General features: G+C 40.0%; 2 protein-coding genes across 10 annotated transcripts; both read right to left on the reverse strand.

Moving 5' to 3' along the window:
- Positions 1-1,398: 1,398 nt before the first annotated feature.
- LOC309706026 (N-acetyltransferase 8-like) lies at positions 1,399-14,141 on the reverse strand. 3 transcript variants are annotated; one of them, XM_082532212.1, is made up of 3 exons: positions 14,075-14,141; positions 6,326-6,933; positions 1,399-3,185 (listed from the first exon to the last, which is right to left on the reverse strand). In XM_082532212.1, the coding sequence occupies exon 3, from the start codon at positions 3,172-3,174 to the stop codon at positions 2,503-2,505; it is 672 nt and encodes a 223-aa protein (XP_082388338.1). In that variant the 5' UTR covers positions 3,175-3,185; positions 6,326-6,933; positions 14,075-14,141; the 3' UTR covers positions 1,399-2,502. The 3 variants fall into 3 exon arrangements, with proteins under 3 accessions (XP_082388338.1, XP_082388339.1, XP_082388337.1); XM_082532213.1 differs by lacking the exons at positions 6,326-6,933; positions 14,075-14,141 and adding an exon at positions 7,311-7,506; XM_082532211.1 differs by lacking the exon at positions 14,075-14,141 and having other exon boundaries at positions 6,839-7,285.
- LOC309706025 (N-acetyltransferase 8-like) lies at positions 10,628-20,961 on the reverse strand. 7 transcript variants are annotated; one of them, XM_082532205.1, is made up of 5 exons: positions 20,872-20,961; positions 20,608-20,646; positions 18,859-18,931; positions 12,768-12,874; positions 10,629-12,417 (listed from the first exon to the last, which is right to left on the reverse strand). In XM_082532205.1, exon 5 carries the CDS (start codon positions 12,404-12,406, stop codon positions 11,735-11,737), a length of 672 nt encoding a protein of 223 aa, XP_082388331.1. In that variant the 5' UTR covers positions 12,407-12,417; positions 12,768-12,874; positions 18,859-18,931; positions 20,608-20,646; positions 20,872-20,961; the 3' UTR covers positions 10,629-11,734. The 7 variants fall into 7 exon arrangements, with proteins under 7 accessions (XP_082388334.1, XP_082388335.1, XP_082388336.1 ...); XM_082532207.1 differs by having other exon boundaries at positions 18,859-19,006; XM_082532208.1 differs by lacking the exon at positions 12,768-12,874 and having other exon boundaries at positions 10,628-12,417.
- Between the last annotated feature and the right edge of the window lie 2,035 nt (positions 20,962-22,996).

Genomic DNA, 22,996 nt, shown 5'->3' on the forward strand with positions numbered 1-22,996 from the left:
GCATTACTCTGTATCCTTGATCAGCTGTGAATGTCTGACACTGTTTTCTTGAGAATGTTTTACTGCTGAATCATGTGAAGAAGGCCATAAGAGGGAGACTAGGTGTCTGGGCAGAAGAGATAAAACCACATTCTTTACCCCCCTTCCAGTTTCACACAGAAAGACAGGGAGGCAAGGTCAGGAGCCAGGCTCACTAAGAATTAGAAAAACATGTGAAGATGCAGCTTTTATGACAAGGAGGGGGGCCGGGATTAGCTATAAAAGTCTGTGAAAGTTGCCACCATTTTGAGACATGCTGTCGAACCTCTGCAGGCATCTCTCCCGTCCGGACGTTGTAATGCTCTGTTTGTGAATTGTACCGAAATAAATGATTGTTGATTGAGCATATATACACCAAGTATTGTCCTTCCTTCAGCCCAAAGATTCAAGGAACTGCGTGTTTTCAACAGGGCCCAGAAGAGATCTCTGAGGGTTGGAGAGGACAGCATTGACGGGAGCGCGCTGGAAAGCGTACAGCCTAAAACAAACTGCTATGTCTTATGGTCCTTGTGTCACAAACACATTTAACAGGTCTCACTCAGGTTCACCCCCTCAGCTGGCAGCAGAGCAGTAAATTAAAGTTAATCCAGGCACACCTGGTTCTGTTTTTATCTTCATACCTGTGTGTAATCACATGTGGAAAAAAAATATTGACAGCAGTGAGCATGTTCACGTGGCAGCTGATTTGTGGCAGAAGTGAAGACAGTAAAGTTACCAAAAGGCCACAAAGAAAGTATGATTGAAATGAACCTGAATTTTCTTTAAATGAAATAATATTTTATTCTGTATAAGATGGTCTGTTACATAACAATCATCTTTTGTGTGACACATATATCAAAGGCTGTTTTTATCCTTTCCTTTTATATCTGGAGCCTGTTTTCTGTGACTGATGTAGATCATGCAGAAAAGTGGCATATTAACCCCTCATCATTCAGGTGTTCAGTAACCTGAGACATATGGCGTGCTCTACAATTCCTACAATTTTCTGCCAATACTGATCAGTGTTGATTTAAATAATTTGTTCAGTTCTTAGAAAAACTATCAACCGGAAATCCACGTAAAACTGAATTTTACTGTACCGTGCCCAGGATACTCTATTTAGGATTCAAATATTTGGCACCCCCTAATGGTAAACTAGAAAAATAGGCAGACAACTCAAAAGTGTGTTTACACGAACAACAAAGTATCTCCTGAGCATAGAAAAATGCATATTTTGCTTCACTTAGAGGGGAATTAGTTTTCAGTACAGCATGGGAAAACACAAAAAACAATGGGAGGAGTCCTTGTGGTCTTTTGCTAACTGCAGGAGATACTATGTTTTTCCTTTCTGGTCTGAAAAATGACAAATCAAACCACATAGAATTTTTAAAATGTTGGAAGTTGTAATGAACACCAGCTACAGCAGTCAGTGAGTTTCAAACTGCTACCATTACCCATGAAAGGTTGTGCACTAGGTCATCTGTTATTGTTTCATATTCTGCATCACAGTCTATCACAACATATTCTAGATATAAAACTTGTGTTCACAAAGCATATTAGAAAATGTACTGTATTTACTTCCCAGCACTGTTGTTGGTGCACACATATTTTAAACTCCTAATACTTTCTGGTATAAAAGGAAGTAAATACAGTACAATATCAGTAAATACTGATTTTCATCAAAAGAGCTTCAGTGTTACTTAGATCAATAGTGTCCTCTGCTGTTCACATTCACATCTACAGTACAGGCTGGGGCACAACATACTGAATTTAGATTTGTGATTTAATTTTCAACATTATCAGTCTTAATAATCATGTCTTCATTTCATAAGCAAATATCTCAGTTATTCTGATTACATCAAGGAAAAAAGGTGTAAAACAATGGAAGAGTTTAATGAGAATTTTAAGTCCACTCTGATGCATATAAATTCTCTACGTTTGCCTTTTAAAAGTTAATGGTTTTATTATTAATATTATTACGACATGTATCTTTGTATCATGTGCTTACAATATGTTATCTGTATCTCAGTTATGACATTTTAAAACATTTCTTTCTTTCTTTTTTAAATGAATACAGCAGAAAGTGGTCAGTACATCTGATTACATTAAGTTATTCTAATCGTCACTGAAAAGTACACAATGTAAGGATTAACTGTTAAATCTTGGTTCACAGGACTGGAGCTGCTAATTGGCCTTATGTTGTTAACAGACAATTTTTGGGGGGCTTAAGGTGTAGTCAGAGAATATGTAAAGTACTCTATAAAGAGGAAACCAGGTTTTAGTAACAACATCTTGCTCCTTACTTTCAGATCTGTTCATAGTGCTTTGTCCTAAAGTATATAACAGATTGGGCATTTTCTTCCAAGGTTACACCTGAACAACGTTTTGGTTACAGTCAAGTTTAACCATTGCCAAATATTAAACCACTGTTAAAGAGGAGCCAAGCGTGAAAACAACACACTGCTGATGAGTGTTATTTTTGATTTACAAGTATTTTTCCATCCTTATAATCGTGACCCTGGCCAGTGAAATGATCCAGGGAGCTGCCAGTCCTTTGACATTAGACAGGACACGGTTAAACCCCACTTTGCTGTACAGAACCACGGCTGCCATTTGGGTGGAGGTAGTCTGCAACACCACCTTGGAGAAGCCCCGTTCTTTACAGAAGTCAACCGCGGTCTGAGTCAACCTAAAGCCGAGGCCCATCCGTCTATACTGTGGGAAAATGATCATTCTGAACATTTCCCCATACTTTTCTGTCCCACTGTGTTTAGCTACCACAGCCACCATACCAACAACCTGGGCTCTCGCTCCAACCTCAGCCTCAGCCACCCAGAAACAGTCATCAGGTCTGCTGAGGAAATTCCCAGGGATGTCCTGCATGTCGTTGCGAAGTCTCACCCTGACGACGGTGGCATATACTTCATGACAGCAGTAGTAGATGAGACCTACCCAAGCTGCTGGGAACAGTACAGCTCCAAACACAGAGCCAAGGAGATAACCAACAGCACACAGAGTCGGGGTGATGGTGAGGTAAAGGGGACTGGTCATGGCGTTATAGAAACATGGACGGATATGCTCCAAGATGCCAGTACTGAAGAGGGTGAGCACTGTGTCCTTGTCTGCAGGACGGTACCGACGGATCACCAGCTGCATGACGAAAGTAACTACAAGGAAAATCATAAAACAGTGAGAAATGCTGTTGTTATTTACACTACATTACTAAGCATGACCCTTAAGGAAAATTATTTTTAGTTTTTTACTTAGTTTCCTTTTTTGTAATTTAATTTGATTTTATTAAGTCTGCTTATGTGTAGCACTGTTTATGGTTGTGTTTAATATAACATTTAGCTGCCACGGGGCGATCTGCGCTAAGTTGCTGACGGAGATTTGCCGCGTTAATGCGGTTATGGCATTAACGTCATTTCGACGAGATCAACACTGACTGGGTTAAATAGCTCTCTATTAGGTTTTTGTGCTTGGCATGACTTTCAGATTCAGTTATTTATGTTACGATCTTAAAATGGAATCAATGTATTGTAAAAACAACACCCAACAGCCACTTTATTACAGGTGATACAACTGCTTGTTGACATACATTTTTAGCCAATCACATGGCAGTGACTCAAAACTATTTGGCAAGTAAACATGCTCACAATATGCTGCTGATATTCAAAGCAAGCATCAGAATGGGGAAGAAAGGTAATGTGAGTGACTTTGAACATGGCAAGGTTGTTGGTGCAGAAACTACTGATCGACAGGGTGTTCCTATACAGCCATCTCCAAGGTTTACATAGGGTGGTCTGAAAAAAAGAAAAAGATCTAAGGAGTGCCAGTTCTCTGGATGAAAATGCTTTGTTGATGTTATACTCACTCACGTTATACTCAACTCATTCAGTAGTGATGTGCGATACCACTGATTTCCTTTCCGATCCGATACCAAGTAATATTCAGGGTGGTATCGACGATACTGATCCGATACCGGTACTTTGTACAAAAACTTATTTTATTCATTGTATCTCAAATTATAGCATCATAATGATTTCAGGACATCAGAGTACTTGTTTCGAACAATGACGGCAGCTGCTTAGTTTTAATATTACTCTTATTTCTCTTTCTGGGTCGCAAAAAAACTTTTAACATATTTTCAGGTGAGAATGTAGCCGTGCAAACTTCAAATATCTGAGCCGATCGACCAAGGGCGTAGATTTGGCATGGACGGAGGGGACATGTCCCCACCAATATCCAGCGATTATTGAATTGTCCCCACCAATAATTTGATCTCTTCGAGTAAAGAAAAACAAACCCAATAGTAAGAGAAAAACGATCTGTCAGCGTTTCTCCCGGACAACAAAACTGAAAACCATATCCCAGACTGGCCCAGCCAATTCCAGTTTCCAACAATGGCCACTATTACTGCAGCTACTTAGTTTTAATATTACTCTTATTACTCTTTCTGGGTCGCAAAATAAACTTTTAACACATTTTCAGGCGAGAATGTAGCTGTGTAAACGTCAAATAACTTAAACATGTTATCGTTTGGCCTTTTTCAGTGCTTTAGTTGTGTTTTATTTGTTGGTGAGTTTGGCTGAGATTAAAGTTATTAGATTAAATTAGATTAAATAAAACTTTATTAATCCCTCGGGATGATTCCTCCGGGTTCTCACACAGCTGAATAAACTGCTGTGTGAAAACAGCAGTTTATTCGACCATCTACGCCAGCGTCCGGTTATATTTTAGACAGCAAGGAGCAGACGGCAGGTGACGTAATTCTGAAGGCTAGACCGTCCAATTTCACAGTCGCTCATTTCCGGTCTACCCGGCTTTCGGAGGACCCGGCTCACCCGGGTCCTCAGGTGGACGCAGCCTCTGAATTTGGACACCCCCCGGCCTGTTTACGGTCAGACAATAATAATGGTGACATTTAACTTATTTTATCCGATAAATAAACACTGTAAAATTAAAGTTTTTTGTATATACATGTACACCTCCCCCCAGCCCCTTTGAATGTCTCCCTAATTCTGAGGTCTCAAGGTTGGCAAGTAGGTGCTAGGCTTGGCCCACATCAGTCTAAAATTGTATGTAACCATGAATAATGTGATGCCATGTCCACCAGGAGAGACTGGACAGTATAGATGTAAAACAAATATGCCAGCAGTTCATTTCAGCTAACGAGAGGAGCAGGCATGTGTTTGTTGTGTGGGCATGTAGTCCATGTCTGTTGCTGTAACAGTAGTTCATGTTTAGAATAAAACATCTCAGCTCACTGATCTGATAGAGGGCAATAGTGCCTAAAATGTTGCTGAGAGATCTTTTACTTTGTGGTAATCTTAGACGAGTAGTTTTATGGACAAAACCCACCAGGTCATCCAGTGTTCCCTTAGTGCTAATGTGTCAGAGATGTTGGTGTACTATAACTGAAGCAATGTTGTTAAGTCCTTAAAGTCATATTCTTTTATTGTCATGACTGTATTTGAAGCTATTTTTATTTTTGTATGATACCTGATTTATATGGAATATGACTGAAGTAAACTAAAGTCTAAAATACTTAGTCATTTGTTTAATAGTAATTTAACAATATATAATTCACATATAAAACTATGAATTGTAATTTTAAATGGTTTAAAAGCATGTAGAATAGCATATGTAGGCAAGTATATTTCTCCTTTTATCAAGAAGCAAAAACAAAAAGGAAAAAATAAGAAACGGGGCAGGGTTCAGTGGTTGAATCATCCGTCCCCACCAATGCCACAATCAAATCTACACCCTTGCGATTGATCGTTTTCAAACCCCCGCGGTCTTTCGCTACTTGGGTTAAACATGATATATAAGTCACTTAGATAACTTAAAATGTTATTGTTTGGCTTTTTCAGTGTTTTATTTGTTCGTGAGTAAATCGGTTTGGCTGAGATTAAAGTTATTAGATTAGATTAAATAAAATTTAACTTTATTAATCCCTCAGGAGGGTTCCTCGGGGTTTTCACACAGCTGAATAAACGTCAAACTGAAAACTGATTAAACAGAAGTGTGAGACGGTCGAGAGTTTACGCCAGCGTCCGGTTATATTTTAGATAGCAAGGAGCAGACGGCAGTTTCACTCCACCGAGGGAGCTCGTGCCGTATACCCGTCTTTCTTTAGACCGCGAAGGCCCGGGTCCTCGGGTGGAAGCAGCCTCTGAATTTGGACACCCCCGCTGTATCCGGACATTTAACGTATTTTATCCGATAAATAAACACTGTAAAATGTATTTATCCCCCCCCCAACAGCATTTTTGAATGTCTCCCTAGTGTGGCCACAACACCTCACCTTTTTTCCCACATGTATGGCAAACCACGTCTCAGTTTTTGTGGAGGTAAAATAGGTTCGCACATGACTCCAATTACGCTCAGTCATTGTTGTGAGTGCGCACGCCAAGGGGCTGCGAAACAGACAGCCTATTTCGCAAATGACTATGAAAGGCGGAAGAGGAAGTAGTTCCTTTGAATGTAGACAATCCGAATGTTATAGTTTCTTTCCACTGTGTTCCTGTTAATGATAAACTACAAATTTACCCTAAATTACTAAAATATCGATATTTTAATGTGAGAATCGATTCTAGAACATAAATGATTGGTATCGGAGGAATCGATATTTCAGGATCGATCCGCACATCACTATCATTCAGCAACAGCACAGGCCCGTTCGTGCACCATCAACAGCTCTCTAACAGACCTTACCCAACTTAATAAAAAAAACGAAACAAGAAGCGATTATATGAGTTGCTGTGTAACACATTTGTCTGCTAGCCATATTACAATCGCACAATTATCTCTGCCTTACGTTAGTGAACTTGCACAGGTTGATCCTTCATGAGAAGAGTTCACACGAAACAATGAAGAAGCGCAGCAACACCGTGAATCAGCTCAACTTCTAGACTGGTTAATAAAACACAAAAGCAGCACAAAGGCTTGACTCTCAAAGCCCATGTAATACTTCGATGGGATGATTCGGTTCAAAGTACAGCTGTAAAAGTGTTAAACATCCTCTACTGTTACACAAAAATGTTACACAAAGTCAACCATGCAGAAAGTTTTCCTAATCCACGCCATTATCCTGCAGAAATCACAACCTTCCAACAACCTGCGGGGCGAAAAACGAAGGCAACGCGGAAGTGCCAAAAATCGCGGAAATTATGGTTCAGCGGGAGTAGCGCTTTTGCAGTCTATCTGGGGGCTGGCCAGTCTATCTGCAGAGAGCATGTGAACGCTGGCGACAGTGTGAACAACTCGCAATCAATATTTCTGTGAGTTACCATCAACAAACTGAAATACAGCTCATGGCTTCTTCTTCTTCTTCTTTGTGTTTAACGGCGGTTGGCAACCAACGTAAAGGAGGGGCTCATGTCATCTCAGTCCTAATTTATACTTATGAAGTGAGCTGCATAGTCCACTGTTAACGTAGTTGCCAGTGTTGTATATTAAAAAGAAAGATAATCTGCTAAAAAGGGATTTGCACTTATGCCATTTCTTGTGTAACAAAGATTCTTCTGTTATCTGTGGGAAGAATAAAACATCAAAATTCATGTTTCGACAGTAGTATCATGTGGAGATCGCTTTACAGTCTCTTCGGGCTGGTTTTCATATTTGCTTTGTGTTGTCAACTTTGTGTTCATAAACACTGCAAAAGGGATTCTATATGTGTCCTCATTTGAATAAGGATTTATGTTGGTGTGTGGGACTGTAACCTTAGGTTTATAATGTTATCTGGTAATTATGTGACAGTGCATTTCAGGCCATTTTATGGAGTAACAGGAAAGTAATGTAAAAAAATAGTGTACCAAACTACTTTCTTTGGCAGGTGATTAATTTAAGAAAAGTAATACATGTCTAATACATTACCTGTACGGTCTACAGACATTGTACACTACTTTTCATGATTAACAACCCCAAAAGTGGTTATGCTGTGCAAACATTTTTAATGTAGGTGAGGAAAAAATTCTGTAAACAAAGAATGCTTTCAAAAATAGAAGTGTCAATCATTTATTTTCATCAATCAACAAAATGCAGTGAATGAACAAAAGAGAAATCTAAATCAAATCAATATTTGGTGTGACCACCTTTTGCCTTTAAAACAGCATCAGTTCTTCTGGGCACACTTGCCCACAGGAACTCGGCTGATAGGTTGCTCCAAACATTTTGGAGAACTACCCACAGATCTTCTGTGGATGCATCCTTCCTCACATCCTTCTGTCTCTTCATGTAATCCCAGTCACACTAAATGTTTTTGTGATCAAGGCTTTGTGGGGGCCATACCATCAATTCTAGTACTTCTTGTTCTTCTTTACACTGAAGATAGTTCTTAATGACTTTGGCTTTATGTCTGGGGTCGTCGTCCTACTGCAGAATACATTTGGGGCCAATAAACAATCATTTATATTTCTGAAAGCATTCTTTGTTTACAGCATTTTTTCACACCTGCCTAAAACTTTTGCAGAGTGTATATATACACACATATATATATACACACGTATGTATGTATATATATATATATATATATATATATATATATATATATATATACATACATACGTGTGTATATATATATATATATGTGTGTATATATATATATATATATATATATATATATATATATATATATATATATATATATATATATATATATATGTGTGTGTGTGTGTGTGTGTGTATATATGTGTATATGTATATATATATATATATATACGGGCGATCGTGGCTCAAGAGCTGGGAGCTCGCCTTGTAATCGGAAGGTTGCCGGTTCGAGCCCTGGCTTGGACAGTCTCGGTCGTGTCCTTGGGCAAGACACTTCACCCGATGCCTACTGGTGGTGGTCAGAGGGCCCGGTGGCGCCAGTGTCCGGCAGCCTCGCCTCTGTCAGTGCGCCCCAGGGTGGCTGTGGCTACAATGTAGCTTGCCATCACCAGTGTGTGAATGTGTGTGTGAATGGGTGGATGACTGGATATGTAAAGCGCTTTAGGGTCCTTAGGGACTAGTAAAGCGCTATACAAATACAGGCCATTTACCATTTATATGTATATATATATATATACAGCTCCAGCTCAGTCAGATTAGATGGACAGCATTTGTGAACAGCAGTTTTCAGGTCCTTGTCCTGCTGGAAGATGAACCTCCGCCCCAGTCTCAAGTCTTTTGCAGACTCCAAGAGGTTTTCTTCCTAGATTGCCCTCTATTTGGCTCCATCCATCTTCCCATCAACTCTGACCAGCTTCCCTGTCCCTGCTGAAGAGAAGCACCCCCAGAACATGATGCTGCCACCACCATATTTGACAGTGGGGATGGTGTGTTCAGAGTGATGTGCAGTGTTAGTTTTCCACCACACATAGCGCTTTGCATTTTGGCCAAAAAGTTCCATTATGGTCTCATCTGACCAGAGCACCACATGTTTGCTGTGTCCCCCACATGGCTTGTGGCAAACTGCAAACGGGACTTCTTATGGTTTTCTGTTAACAATGGCTTTCTTCTTGCCACTCTTCCATAAAGGCCAACTTTGTGCAGTGCACGCTTCCGTTTCTGAATGATCGCTTGAACAGTGCTCCGTGGGATGTTCAAGGCTTGGGAAATCTTTTTGTAGCCTAAGCCTGCTATATTAAATTTCTCAATAACTTTATCCCTGACCTGTCTGGTGTGTTCTTTGGACTTCATGGTGTTGTTGCTCCCAATATTCTCTTAGACAACCTCTGAGGCCGTCACAGAGCAGCTGTATTTGTACTGACATTAGATTACACACAGGTGCACTCTAGTCATTAGCACTCATCAGGCAATGTCTATGGGCAACTGACTGCACTCAAACCAAAGGGGGCTGAATAATTACGCACACCCCACTTTGCAGTTATTTATTTGTAAAAAATGTTTGGAATCATGTATGATTTTCGTTCCACTTCTCACGTGTACACCACTTTGTGTTGGTCTTTCATGTGGAATTCCAATAAAATTGATTCATGTTTGTGGCTGTAATGTGACAAAATGTGAGAAAGTTCAAGGGGGCCGAATACTTTTGCAAGCCACTGTACGCATTGACATAGACGGCTTCCTTATTTAACCTCCCTCTGAGGTTTGCAATCTGGGTGTCAATTTAGACTCCACTCTTTCATTCCGTGCTTATGTCAAATCTGTCACCTAAGCAGCTTTTTTCCACCTAATGAACATCTCTTGAATTCGGGCATCACTCACTGACTCTATAGCAGAGACTCATCCATGCATTTGTCACCACCAAGCTGGACTACTGAAATGCAGTCCTGTTTGGGATTTCCACTAAAGCCCTGGATAGCCTCCAGTATGTCCAGAAGGCTTTTAACAGTCTGGAAGGCTTCTAACAGGCACTAAGCTCTGGGAACATATTACCCACACCCTCATTAATCTCCACTGGCTTCCGGTCAAGTCACACATTACTTACGAGATTCTTCTTCTCACTTACAAATCCCTCAATGCCCTGGCACCTCAATATGTCTCTGACCTCCTGGAACCATACACACAGTCTCGGATGCTACGGTCCTCATCCATGGGACTTCTCAAACCTCATCTCTTCAACAAAACCTTCAACCTCTAGCTTTTTAGCTAAGCATCCTTGGGGTTTTTTGAAAGGCGCTATACAAATCAAAGTTATTATTAATGGACTTTCACAGGAGATACTATTATTTTCCTTTCTATTGTGACAAATGACAAATCAAATCATATTTTAAAATGTTGGAAGTTTTAATGCACAGCATCTACAGCAGTCAGTGAGTTTCAAACGATTTTGATTACCCATGAACTGCCGTGCACTAGCTCATTTGTTATTGTTTCACATGCTGCATCATAGCCAATCACAACATATTCTAGATGTAAAACTTGAGTTTAAACGGCATATTAGCAAATGTACTGTATTTACTTTCCAGCACTGTTTATGGTGCAGTTATATTTTAAACATCTAATACTTCCTTGTAGAAAAGGAAGTGAATGCTGTATAATATCAGAAATAAATTATTTTCATCAAAGGAGCTTCAGTGTTACTCAGGTCAGTAGCGCCCTCTGCTGTTCACATCCATATCCACAGTATAGATTTGGGTACAACATACTGAATTTAAAAATCAAATCTTCATTTCATAAGCAAATTAAAATCCTTGTTATTAAGATTTTTACATACTTTGTATCATGTGCTTACAATATGTTGTGTGTACTGTATTTTAAAATGTTTCTCCAAATATTGGTAATTAATAGAAAAACATTTAGACATTATACATTAGACGTTATCTCTCGCATAATAAGAATGATGAATTTTCAAACACTATTTGTTACAACTACTAACGCCTGTGGGCGTATACGGAGATTTTGAAACGTATTTTTTTTCACTTTCTTTTTTTTTTTAAATAAAAATAATTTATTAATTAAAACAGTTAAAAGTGGTCAGTACAACTGATTATGTGAAATCATCACTGAAAAGTACACATTGTAAGGATTAACTGTTAGTGAATCATGGTGTAGTGGGAGGAAACCAGAAAGTTTTTAGTAACAACATCTTGCTCCTTACATTCATATCTGTTCATAGAGTCCTACAGTGTACATCAAATTTGGCATTTTTTCACACCTAAACCAGAGGGTTTTGGTTACAGTCAAGTTTAACCATTGCCAAATATTAAACCACTGTTAAAGAGGAGCCAAGCATGAAAACAACACATTGCTGATGAGTGTTATTTTACGTTTACAAGTATTTTTCCATCCTTATAATCGTGACCCTGGCCAGTGAAATGATCCAATGAGCTGCCTGTGCTTTGATATGAGACTGGACACGGTTAAACCCCACTTTGCTGTACAGGGCCACAGCTGCCATTTGGGTGGAGCTAGTCTCCAACACCACCTTGGAGAAGCCCCGTTCTTTACAGAAGCCAACCGCAGTCTGAGTCAACCTTAAGCCGAGGCCCATCCGTCTATACTGTGGGAAAATGATCATTCTGAACATTTCCCCATACTTTTCTGTCCCACTGTGTTTAGCTACCACAGCCACCATACCAACAACCTGGGCTCTCGCTCCAACCTCAGCCTCAGCCACCCAGAAACAGTCATCAGGTCTGCTGAGGAAGTTCCCAGGGATGTCCTGCATGTCGGTGCGAAGTTTATACCTGACGTAGGTGGCATATACTTCATGACTGCAGTAGTAGATGAGACCTACCCAAGCTGCTGGGAACAGCACAGCCCCAAACACAGAGCCAAGGAGATAACCAACAACACACAGAGTCGGGGTGATGGTGAGGTAAAGGGGACTGGTCATGGCGTTATAGAAACATGGACGGATATGCTCCAAGGTGCCAGTACTGAAGAGGGTGAGCACTGTGTCCTTGTCTGCAGGACGGTACCGACGGATCACCAGCTGCATGACGAAAGTAACTACAAGGAAAATCATAAAACAGTGAGAAATGCTGTTGTTATTTACACTACATTACTAAGCATGACCCTTAAGGGAAATTATTTTTATTGTTTTTTACTTAGTTTCCTTTTTTGTAATTTAATTTGATTTTATTAAGTCTGCTTATGTGTAGCACTGTTTATGGTTGTGTTTAATATAACATTTAGCTACCATAAACAAGGAATTTCCAGATCCTATCACCTCTCTTGTATTATACAAATTATCTTGAGGCAATTGTTGCTGGTTAAAAAACAAAAAAGTGACTATAGTGACTATATGAGTTGCTGTGTAATAAATTTGTCTGCTAGCCAGATTACAATCGCACAATTACCTCTGCTTTACGTTAGTGAACTTACACAGGTTGATCCTTCACGGAGAAGAGTTCACACGAAACAATGAAGAAGCGCAGCAACACCATGAATCAGCTCAACTTCTAGACTGGTTAATAAAACACAAAAGCAGCACAAAAGCTTGACTCTCACAGCCCATGTAATACTTCGATGGGATAATTCGGTTCAAAGAATGAATGAACAGATGTAATTTTGATTATGAACAATAAAACTCTTTGAAAATTGAAATTGAATTCGGTTCAAAGTACAGCTGTAAAAGTGTTAAACATCATCTACTGTTACACTAACTGTTACACTATGCTGGTTAATAAAACACAGCTTGACTCCTACAGCACTTATAATACTTAGATGAGGTGATTAGGTTCAAAGTCCAGCTGTAAAAGCAAGCAGCAGCAGCCAGAGCGGATATATTACATCATATCTTAAGGCAGACCTTCCCAAAGTGTGGGGCCCGCCCCCTAGGAGGGGGGGCGCTATGAAAAGGAAGAGAAAAAAAAACAAACCAAAGCTTGGACACTGCTAGCACGGGGCGCCTCCACAAACGCTTCAGGTTGTCTTCCCAAATTGACTCAACTTTATTCACAAGTACAACAGTTTATATAGAGGGTAAAATTCACGAGACAGCAGATTATCAGTTTAAACCAGTACAGACCAAGATAAGGGAGCGTCTTCCTGCCCTTGGGTGAAGAAGCATCCTTTGTGTAGTTTATCAGTTCAGCTACAATTATGATTATCTCAGCGACATATTTTCAAGGCACAAAATAAAGAGTTCTTTCATTAGTGAATTCTGAAACAAACCATCTGGCCTTCAACAGGCGTCTCCTAAGAGATTAAGAAACTAATGTAGCTGAGGGAGTGATCTCTGTGGTATTTCAACCTTGTACCAGCCTGTGATTCTCACACATCAATTCTTGGGTCAAAGAGAAAAACACTGAAACAAAGGGGCCTTATTGAATGACAGAGTTTTCCTGCATAATGTCACTATAAAACAATATCCAGTAAATGCTACCATGGTACTAAAATACCTAACATTTTTGAACCCATTTTGCAGAGGGATTGAAAATTTTATTGATAGCAATGTTGAATATTATTACACAGGAAAAAAAACAACTACATGTAAAATAATTACACCGTGACGCCTCTGCCTTTGTAAATGGAGGGACAGTAACTGCGCGTAAAACCTGAAGATTGTCAGATTAACAGTATTTTGTCTCTGTCTCCCATTCTGCAATTCATCTCATGTAAACAATTACGTGGCGCACAGCGTGACGTGAAAAAAGGCACATACCTTTGACGTTGCGTGATGAACTCTGTATTCCTCGTCCACACGTAAACGAAAAAAGGGAGTTTTAAGGAGTGATTCCAAACGCCGTTTACGTGTGGACGAAACAGCTGCGTTTTCAAAAATACTCGTGTAGGTGCGGACGTAGCTTAAAAGAGTTAGTAGTTTATTTCCTTACCACCTGCAATTTATTGCATATTACTTGTATTTGCTTAACTGTTTACTAAATGTTTGAGGTGTGAAATAAACCGCAATGGAGAAAAATATGGGTGTGTGTGGTTGGAGGATATGTTCGTGCGTGCGTGTGCGCGCGCGAGGGGGGCGCGAACATTTTTCTTGTAAAACAAAGGGGGGCGCAGCAAAAAAAAGTTTGGGAACCACTGTCTTAAGGACCTTGTAGTACCATATCACCCTATTAGAGCACTTCGCTCTCGCACTGCAGGCTTGTTGTTCCTAGAGTATTTAGAAGTAGAATGGGAGGGAGAGCCTTCAGTTTTCAGGCCCCTCTTCTGTGGAACCAGCTTCCAGACACTTTCTCTACTTTTAAGATTAGGCTTAAAACTTTCCTTTTTGCTAAAGCATATAGTTAGGGCTGGACCAGGTGACCCTGAATCCTCCCTTAGCTATGCTGCAATAGACGTAGGCTGCCGGGGATTCCCATGATGCATTGAGTTTTTCCTTTCCAGTCACCTTTCTCACTCACTATGTGTTAACCAGTGTTGGGTAAGTTACTTTAAAATAGTAACTTAGTTACATTACTAGTTACTTCTCTCAAAAGTAACTCAGTTACTTCAAGTTACTCGTTACTTTCAAAGTAACTAGTTACTAGGGAAAGTAACTTTGGTTTTACTCAGAATTCTCTTGTTAATGTGTTGCTTCCATAACTTTGCCAATCTTCTAGCTTGCTTACTTGCCACAAGTGCACTGTGCCACCTACCAATAGAAAGAAAAAGATAATGTGCATATTTCCACGAGAGAAATCCCACGCCTGGACCGTCATTGACCGCTGCCATGATTCTAGCCTACGTCACAGTGTCATCTGCGCCTTTTACATCCAACACAAAAACTGCAGTCGTGGTGCTTTCGATTGTACTCAGAACTCGGAAATTCTGCCTTCCGAATAGGAAGATGTAGGCAACACCAGACTGCAGATGAGCTGCATACAGAGCTGGACTGGGACAAAAAAATCATCCCGGGCATTTTGACTAGAAACTGGCCCACCATTATAGGGAAAATCATAAAGCCTTTGAATGAAAACAAACACTGTTGTGACAGTGATGTACACTGTTTTGATGGTATATATGCATCAATCTATCAATCGTTTGTTGTAAGATTCAGATAATTATTTTTTAAAAGCTAGACATTTTAAATGAGAATAAGAAAGAAAAGTATTTCTTTGTGCCCCCCTTTCCCTGTTAATGCCCTACATGCACCCCTGGCAACACTTTGCTAGACCCGCCCCTGCACAGTTACCAGCTGTCAGCTACTTAGAAAAGGATCCTGGTGTTATTTGTCTCTCAGAAACAGTTCATAACTTCCCTTCAACTCATTCATGTCACCTAAAAGGTAAACCTGTTTCTCCATCACCTGTTCAGCTCTGATGATCCAGTAAGGACATCTCCTGGTTTCATCTTCATGTTTCCCTCTCACCAGATAACCAAACCATATCATGACCAGCAGCTTTTTTGCAGCTGTGGCTCCAGCAAACATCAGCTGATACTAGAAATTAATATTAAATAAATTCTAACAACAGCTGATCAAGCTTAAACGTGCTGCTGTTGTTTAGCGCGACATCCGCTGGTTTCCTCTTTCTGCGCAAAGTGGGCGATAAACACACAAGAGAGAAAAGACGATCAGCTGATCACTGATCAGTTTTCATGATTGAAGTAGAAACGGGAGAGGGAGGGGGGAGAATGAGAGAAGAGGCAGCTGTGCAGCGTAAAGACACAGAGTAACTCCAGCTTTGTGCCTTTTTCATTGTAGCTGAATTACGGGACAAACTGTTCCTTTTCACCTCAATAAGAAACGCGTAATATTTTCTCTGAATACCAGGCGGGACGGTTGGCAACTCTAATAACTTATGAACAAAATAAAGTGCAACATCATTAACTTCATAGCACCCACCCAGCTGTATAGAAACTCCGTCATGCTAGCTAGCACGCAGTACGGAAAAAGTCAGAATAACGAAAATAAACTCCACCTAAACTTGGTTCATATCTGACCCAGAGAGACTGCAGGTCATAACTTCTTACCTGAAGTTCAGTTCACACTTGGACCGGCGGCCGCCTCGGGTCTCTTTTCCGTCTGCGTCCCTTTTCCTTCATCCACCTGCTGCCTCCACCACTTGCTAATGTTACTGAATCTGTGGAAGCTCCGCGATAGCCACCACACGAAGTAACGAGTAACGACCCTATCTAAATCCCAGTAACGAGTAACGCGTTCCTGATTTTGGCATAATAACTAGTTACCGTGCTCGTTACCACAATAATAACGTAGTTACTGTAACGCGTTACTTAATAACGCGTTAGTCCCAACACTGGTGTTAACAGACCTCTCTGCATTGAATCATGTCTGTTATTAATCTCTGTCTCTCTTCCACAGCATGTCTTTTATCCTGTCTTCCTTGTCTCACCCCAACCGGTTGCAGCAGATGGCCCCGGCCCTCCCTGAGCCTGGTTCTGCCGGAGGTTTCTTCCAGTTAAAAGGGAGTTTTTCCTTCCCACTGTCGCCAAAGTGCTTGCTCATAGGGGGTCATATGATTGTTGGATTTTTCTCTGTATCTACTGTACAATATAAATCTGCTGTTGGGATTTGGCACTATATAAATAAAATTGAATTGATTTGAATATACAGCAGGTAACAAAAACAGAGACTTGCAGGCTCCATTTCTACCTGTTCATGTTTCTACAGTAGAATCATGCGGAGATCGCTTTAAAGTCTCTTTGGGTTGGTTTTTGTATTTGCTTTTTGTTCATATGTAAATTAATAGAGGGGTATAGAGGGTGTTGGTGTGTAGGACTGTAGTCTGAGTTGAAAACTGATGAGTTTTGGGAGAAAGCATGACATCAGTTTTTTGGGGGTCGAAGTTTGGAAGAGTTTTATATATTGTATAACTAGCTTTTGAAAAGGGGCACATAGCAGGCTGAATAACAACAACTCACATTCGTCAATAATCTAGTATGGAATCGCATCATACTATAAATAAAAAGAAACATTATTTTTTCTCCGCATTGTAAAGTTATCATGTCGTGACAGTAGAATTGGTCAGTTTCAATATTATTACGGGGCCAACATTATTACGTGTATGATGATGCTTGAAATACACCACACAGAGATGTGAGGAACAACAGCAGGGTTGGCTCCATGGCCTTTCTCTGTTTCTAATATAAACAGTATCAGTGTCTCATCTTTGGCTTCCTGCTGCACATCTTAGCATCCTTCCATTAATACAATCAAACAAGCAGAAGCAATGTCTGAACTACAATACTTCTTGAATTAACAACCGAGGGATTTCCCTATTCTGGGTAAATATATTATGTTAGTGATAAAAACAAACTTATAAGAAAACTAGTGCAATGAAACCAAAATCACAGTGAGGTTATGATCTACACTGCAGTCAGACACTAGGGGGCAATAGAGAGGGGGTTTTGTTTTGGTTTGTTTTTGCTGTCATTGCTGTCGTAGGGCAAACGTGGGGCAAATATGTTGGTATGGGACACATTGCTCATAGGATTTTAGTAAGTGAAGGAAATATTTAATTTAAATCAACCTTCCAAGGTTCCTTGTTAAATAAACACAGTGACCATAAAAAGGTGAAGTTCAGTAGCTATAAAACTGTTATTTCAGTTTATGGTTTGTGTATTCATCCTTTAGATTACAGACTGACTGTGTGGTTACATCTTAACTATTTTTGGCTGTTTTAACATGAATGTTTTCTTCTTTTTGAACTTTGCTTTTTGACTGTTATTTGTCAAGCTGACTGACCTTCCATGTACAACCACTAAATTGAATTACTTAAATTTGTTGGATACTTTGATTTTATGCCGTCTCAGGTCCACTTTTTGTTCAACACTGATAAAATCCAAATTAAATTAATAATTTGTTCAGATTTTATTTATTATAAGGAACTGTATTTTCAGAACTGAATTTTTCAGGTTACAGCCTTTACTGCTTTATTTGAATTTTGGTTTAACATAGAAAAGACTTTAAGGGGAAAAAACTCTAAATAGACTTGCTTTTAAAAATCATATTACACATTTTTACATTTAATTTCTGTTTTACAAAAGACTTTTATGGATTTTTATTTTTATTTTTACAAGTTTACCTTATTCAAAATGTTATGTGGTCATGGTGACAGTGGTCTGACAGTGGTCTGTCGCCATGACAGTATTTTGTCTTTGCATGAGACTGTTAGTTATTTCTGGACTGGTTTATTTAGGTTTATTTCCTGAGTGTGTTATTTCGTTATGCTTCTGAGTTTTCTTAGTTCTCTGGTCCTTGTTTAGTTTAGGCAGTTCTTATTTTGTCCATGTGTCTGTCTGTCTGTCTGTCTGTCTCTCTCTCTCTGCGTGTTAGTGATTTCCTGTTTAATTGTAACAATCACTTGTCTTTTGCATTGTGTTCATTTTTGCGTCCCCTGTCTTGTTGGTCAGACTCAGATGTGGATCTGGCTGTCTAGCTAAGTTCTTATTAAGGTAATATGACAGCATAGTTTAAAAATAATCTTATTTTAATGTCACAAATGTTCTTCAATAAACTGGTTGTTGTCGTGCACTGAAATTAACACTCACGGTATGGCTGAAGGCTGCTTCTCCTGTCACTTCTTTATCCCAAGACGTTGATTCTGTTCATCTGGATGTAGCGCTTTAAGCGGGAGAAACATTTCATCACTCATCCAAGTCATTTCTTTAATCTCAGCTGACTGCAGGTTTCCCCAACCTAAAGAGTACATTTGCACAATGACTAAATCTACCCCACTGAATGAACAATGGGTTGTGAGGCCAGCATTGTAAGATGGCACCCTTAGGCCCCTTCCGCGATTCAGAGATGGCCTTTCCCTTTTCACATAAATGGTCTCCTTGACTCCTCGCTCAAACCAGCGTTCCTCCCTGTCCAGGATGTGTACATCCTCATCATTAAAAGAGTGTCCACCTGGCCTGTTGAAGGAAATAGAGTGTGAAGTCCTGGCCCGACTAGTCAGGTCTTCTGTGTTGTGCCAGCTGCTATACCAGAGTTTGCCCAATGTATAAATCATGACAATCCTCCTTGCACTTAACAGCGTGCACTATATTACTCTGTTTGTGTCAGGGGACCCGATCGTTGGGGTAGATCAATTTTTGGCCCATGGTGTTTAGAAAAAATGTGTCTCAACTGTTCCAATACTTCTGACACATAAGGGATCAGGCAGCAGTTGTCCTTCTCTCCTAGATCGGCTATTATTTTTATTCTCCCAGGGCACTCCGGCTTCCTCCCACAGTCCAAAGACATGCAGTTACTGGCAGGGCTGGACTGGGACAAAAAAATCGGCATTTTGACTAGAGACCGGCCCACCAGGTATTAAAGCCATAGAGCCTTTGAATGAAAACAAACACTGTTGTAACAGTGATGTACACTGTCTTGTTGGTATATGTATGATTTCTATACATTTTACTTCAGATAAAAACTTTGGTTGTAAGATTCAGATAATTATTTAATAAAAGTGAGATATTTTAAATGAGAAGAAGAAAGAAAAGTATTTCTTTGTGCCCCCCTTTCCCTGTTAATGCCCTACCTGGCCCCCTGGCAAAACTTTGCTAGACCCGCCCCTGCAGTTACCAGTTGTCAGCTACAAAGGATCCTGGTGTTATTTGTCTCTCAGAAACAGTTCATAACTTCCCTTCGATAGCGATTCCGTTTTTTACGGGACGGTTGGCAACACTACTAACCTTATGAATAAAATAAAGTTCACTATTAGTAACATCAAAGCACCCACCCAGCTATATAGAAACTCCGTCATGCTAGCTAGTGCGCAGTACGAGTTATTGTAACTGACTGTAAAAAGTCAGCACAACGAAAATAAACTCCACCTAAACTTGGTTTATATCTGACCCAGATAGACTGCAGGTCATAACTTCTTACCTGAAGTTCAGTACACCTGATACTCGGCCCGGCGGCCGCGTCAGGTCTCTCCTCCTCCTGCCTCCACTTTCCCTCATCCACCTGTTGCCTCTGTGGAAGCTCCACCATAGCCACCACCAAACAACTGAGTTATTTTTACACATCGACCAGCATCTGGCCAATCCAACACCTTTTATTGTTTGTGCTGTTACAAAAAACAAACAAACAAACAAAAAACATCGGCCCATAAAAATGAAAAATCACCATCGGCCCACCGGTCAAATGCCCGGTATGCCCGTTGGCCATTCCAGCTATGGCTGCTGGGGTTAGGTCAACTGAAAACACTAAATTGCCCATGGGAGTGAATGTGAGTGTGATTGGTTGTCTGTGTGTTAGCCCTGCGACAGACTGGCGACCTGTCCAGAGTGTACCCTGCCTCTCACCCTAAGACAGCTGGCACAGGCTCCAGTGCTCCCGCGACTCTGAAAGGAGAAGTGGATGGATGGATTTATTTATTCATTCCACATAAAATGTAAAAAACAAATTATAAAACACAAAAAACAACTATTTACAATTCAACTTTTAACTATTTCAACTTTTTCCTTTTAAACAAATTTAAAGTGAAGAACACAAAACACTGCAAACCAAACTGAAATTATTCTAGATTTTGCTTCTTTTCTTGGTGTCACTCATTTTCTTGACTATACCTTTCTAACGTGTCAATGTTGACTCTTGTTGTTGCCCCTGGCTCTCTTTCTCTCTCTTCCTCCTGCACTGTTCATGTGCTACTGCTGCTGTGAGTGTAACTACCACCCCTTCCCCCTCTGCTCAGCGCAAACACAAGGCACAAACACATATTGGCCAATCACAAGCGGCGTGAAGTAAAAAAAAAGAAAGAGAGAGGGTGAGAGAAAGAAAAAAAACACATGGCTCCCAATAAGGAGCCGGCTTCCGTTATTCACTTCAAGGAGCCGGCTCTACCCATATGCTTAAGATATATATAAATCTTATAAAGTTTGTATCTGTCTTGTGTGAAACTTGTATGAAAAGCATACAAGAGTGAAAACAGATATAAGATCCCTTGAAAAGTTATATAAATGAAACGTGTGTGTTTTGGACACTTACTAAAACAATATATGAAAGTATTGAGAAAGTGGCCACTTTCATGAGTAAATCATGTAAGCCTTATATGATTTACTCATGAACAATGTTCCCTCTAATTTTTCACGTGTCTGAGCGAACACACAAACTCCCTGAGCGGTCCCTTGGACCACTGTGAGCGACATCAGACGTGTGCACTGTGGTCACGCCAGCATCGAATCCATCCAAGTTATATGGTTTATTAAAATAATCAAATTACAGCGTTTACATTTATGTTAGACTACTTTTAATTAACTGCTTTAGCCCATTTACAATGAAAATGTAAAAAAAAATCTTGTTCATGACCTGTGTAGTATGTTAGCTCTATTGGAAGTAAAAATAACTTGAACTCCAATTTCGAAAACACAACTTTTTTTTTTTATTTTTATAAAGCTCTGACTTGTATTATGAGTCTGTGGTCTGGGAGAGAGTCTGTAACTCTGTTTCCAAAATACAGTATATAATGACCAATGCTGGCCAATTAATTATATAGTTACTTCTTCAAAAAAGTAACAGAGTTTGGCAAACAAAGTTTTTTGCAGCTATTTTTTTTAAATGCAGCCAAGGCATTTTTAAATAAACATTTCAAACTATTTACAGAACAATCAGCTGTTCTGCATCAAATCTGATGCCACACAAATTATTTGTGCCACTCCAAAAAATAATTCCTGTCCATTATGAGATAAAGGAGAACAACAGCCTGATACCTGCAGGCCTGACAGAGTAGATGTATCACTCCTGTATCAGTCTGTAACATTCAGCAGTCGCCTCATTGTTCTGACACACACAACAAAACTATTGACTACACTACTACACACTAACGACACAAGATTTGCGCTAAACGTCGCAAATCTCTCACATCTCAAAACACCGCAGTCACTCCTAAAACTTCCCCCGTTTCTTAACAACTAGATGCCACGTTGCCATATCATTTTTTGATTGGTCGACGAATTTGATTGGACGAATAAGAAAGGCAGAGGGGGGTGGGGTTTGTTTTTGTTCACAGGCGGAGAGTGCTTTCGAGCCTTTTTTCTTATAAAACGCCGATTTAACCGTTTCTTCCTGCAGTAAATATAAACAACGACAGTATTCAGGAAGAAAACCAAACATTGCATTTTTTTTTATCACAACTCTGGTTTTACGTGGCCTATCAACACAATTTAAAAACTGGTATAAAGTCCACACGTTTTCCGTCAATTGTCCCGTCCGTCTGTCCTGCTCACATCTCCAATGGTTGTACACGTTGTCATTAACGTGGCTTCACTCCACATCAGCCACGCCCTTTGCCAGCTAAAACACCGGTGTCGGCACATAAGGACGCTGTTATAGCCTGTCAACGACGTTGATTGGCTGCGCATATAGGCATTATTGGCTGGACTATGGGATAAGGTGGCATCGTTCCCAAATGGGAGCAGCCAGTCACTTACTGACTAACACTGCAAAACAGAATTGTTAAAGTATTAATTTTAATTTCAATTCAGGTTAGATTTTTTTTGTGTTCAGAGACTGTACAGGCAGTGCGCAATTGCGCACGTGCGCAGCTTAGAGGGAACATTGCTCATGAAAGTGGCCACTTTCATGATCATTTCCACGGTCATTTTCAGTAATGAAAATAGAGTTTGTTGCGCTAATTTGACATGGGATTCTGCCTTTTCCAAGTGCTTTTAAATTCGGAACATTTTTACGTGATCA

Source organism: Aulonocara stuartgranti, assembly GCF_965226115.1.
Source record: "Aulonocara stuartgranti genome assembly, chromosome: 5".
NCBI lineage: Eukaryota > Metazoa > Chordata > Actinopteri > Cichliformes > Cichlidae > Aulonocara > Aulonocara stuartgranti.

Bases quoted from the DNA above. Each gene is read 5' to 3' on its own strand.
- LOC309706026 (XM_082532212.1), bottom strand. From the start codon at position 3,174: ATGCAGCTGGTGATCCGTCGGTACCGTCCTGCAGACAAGGACACAGTG.
- LOC309706025 (XM_082532208.1), bottom strand. From the start codon at position 12,406: ATGCAGCTGGTGATCCGTCGGTACCGTCCTGCAGACAAGGACACAGTG.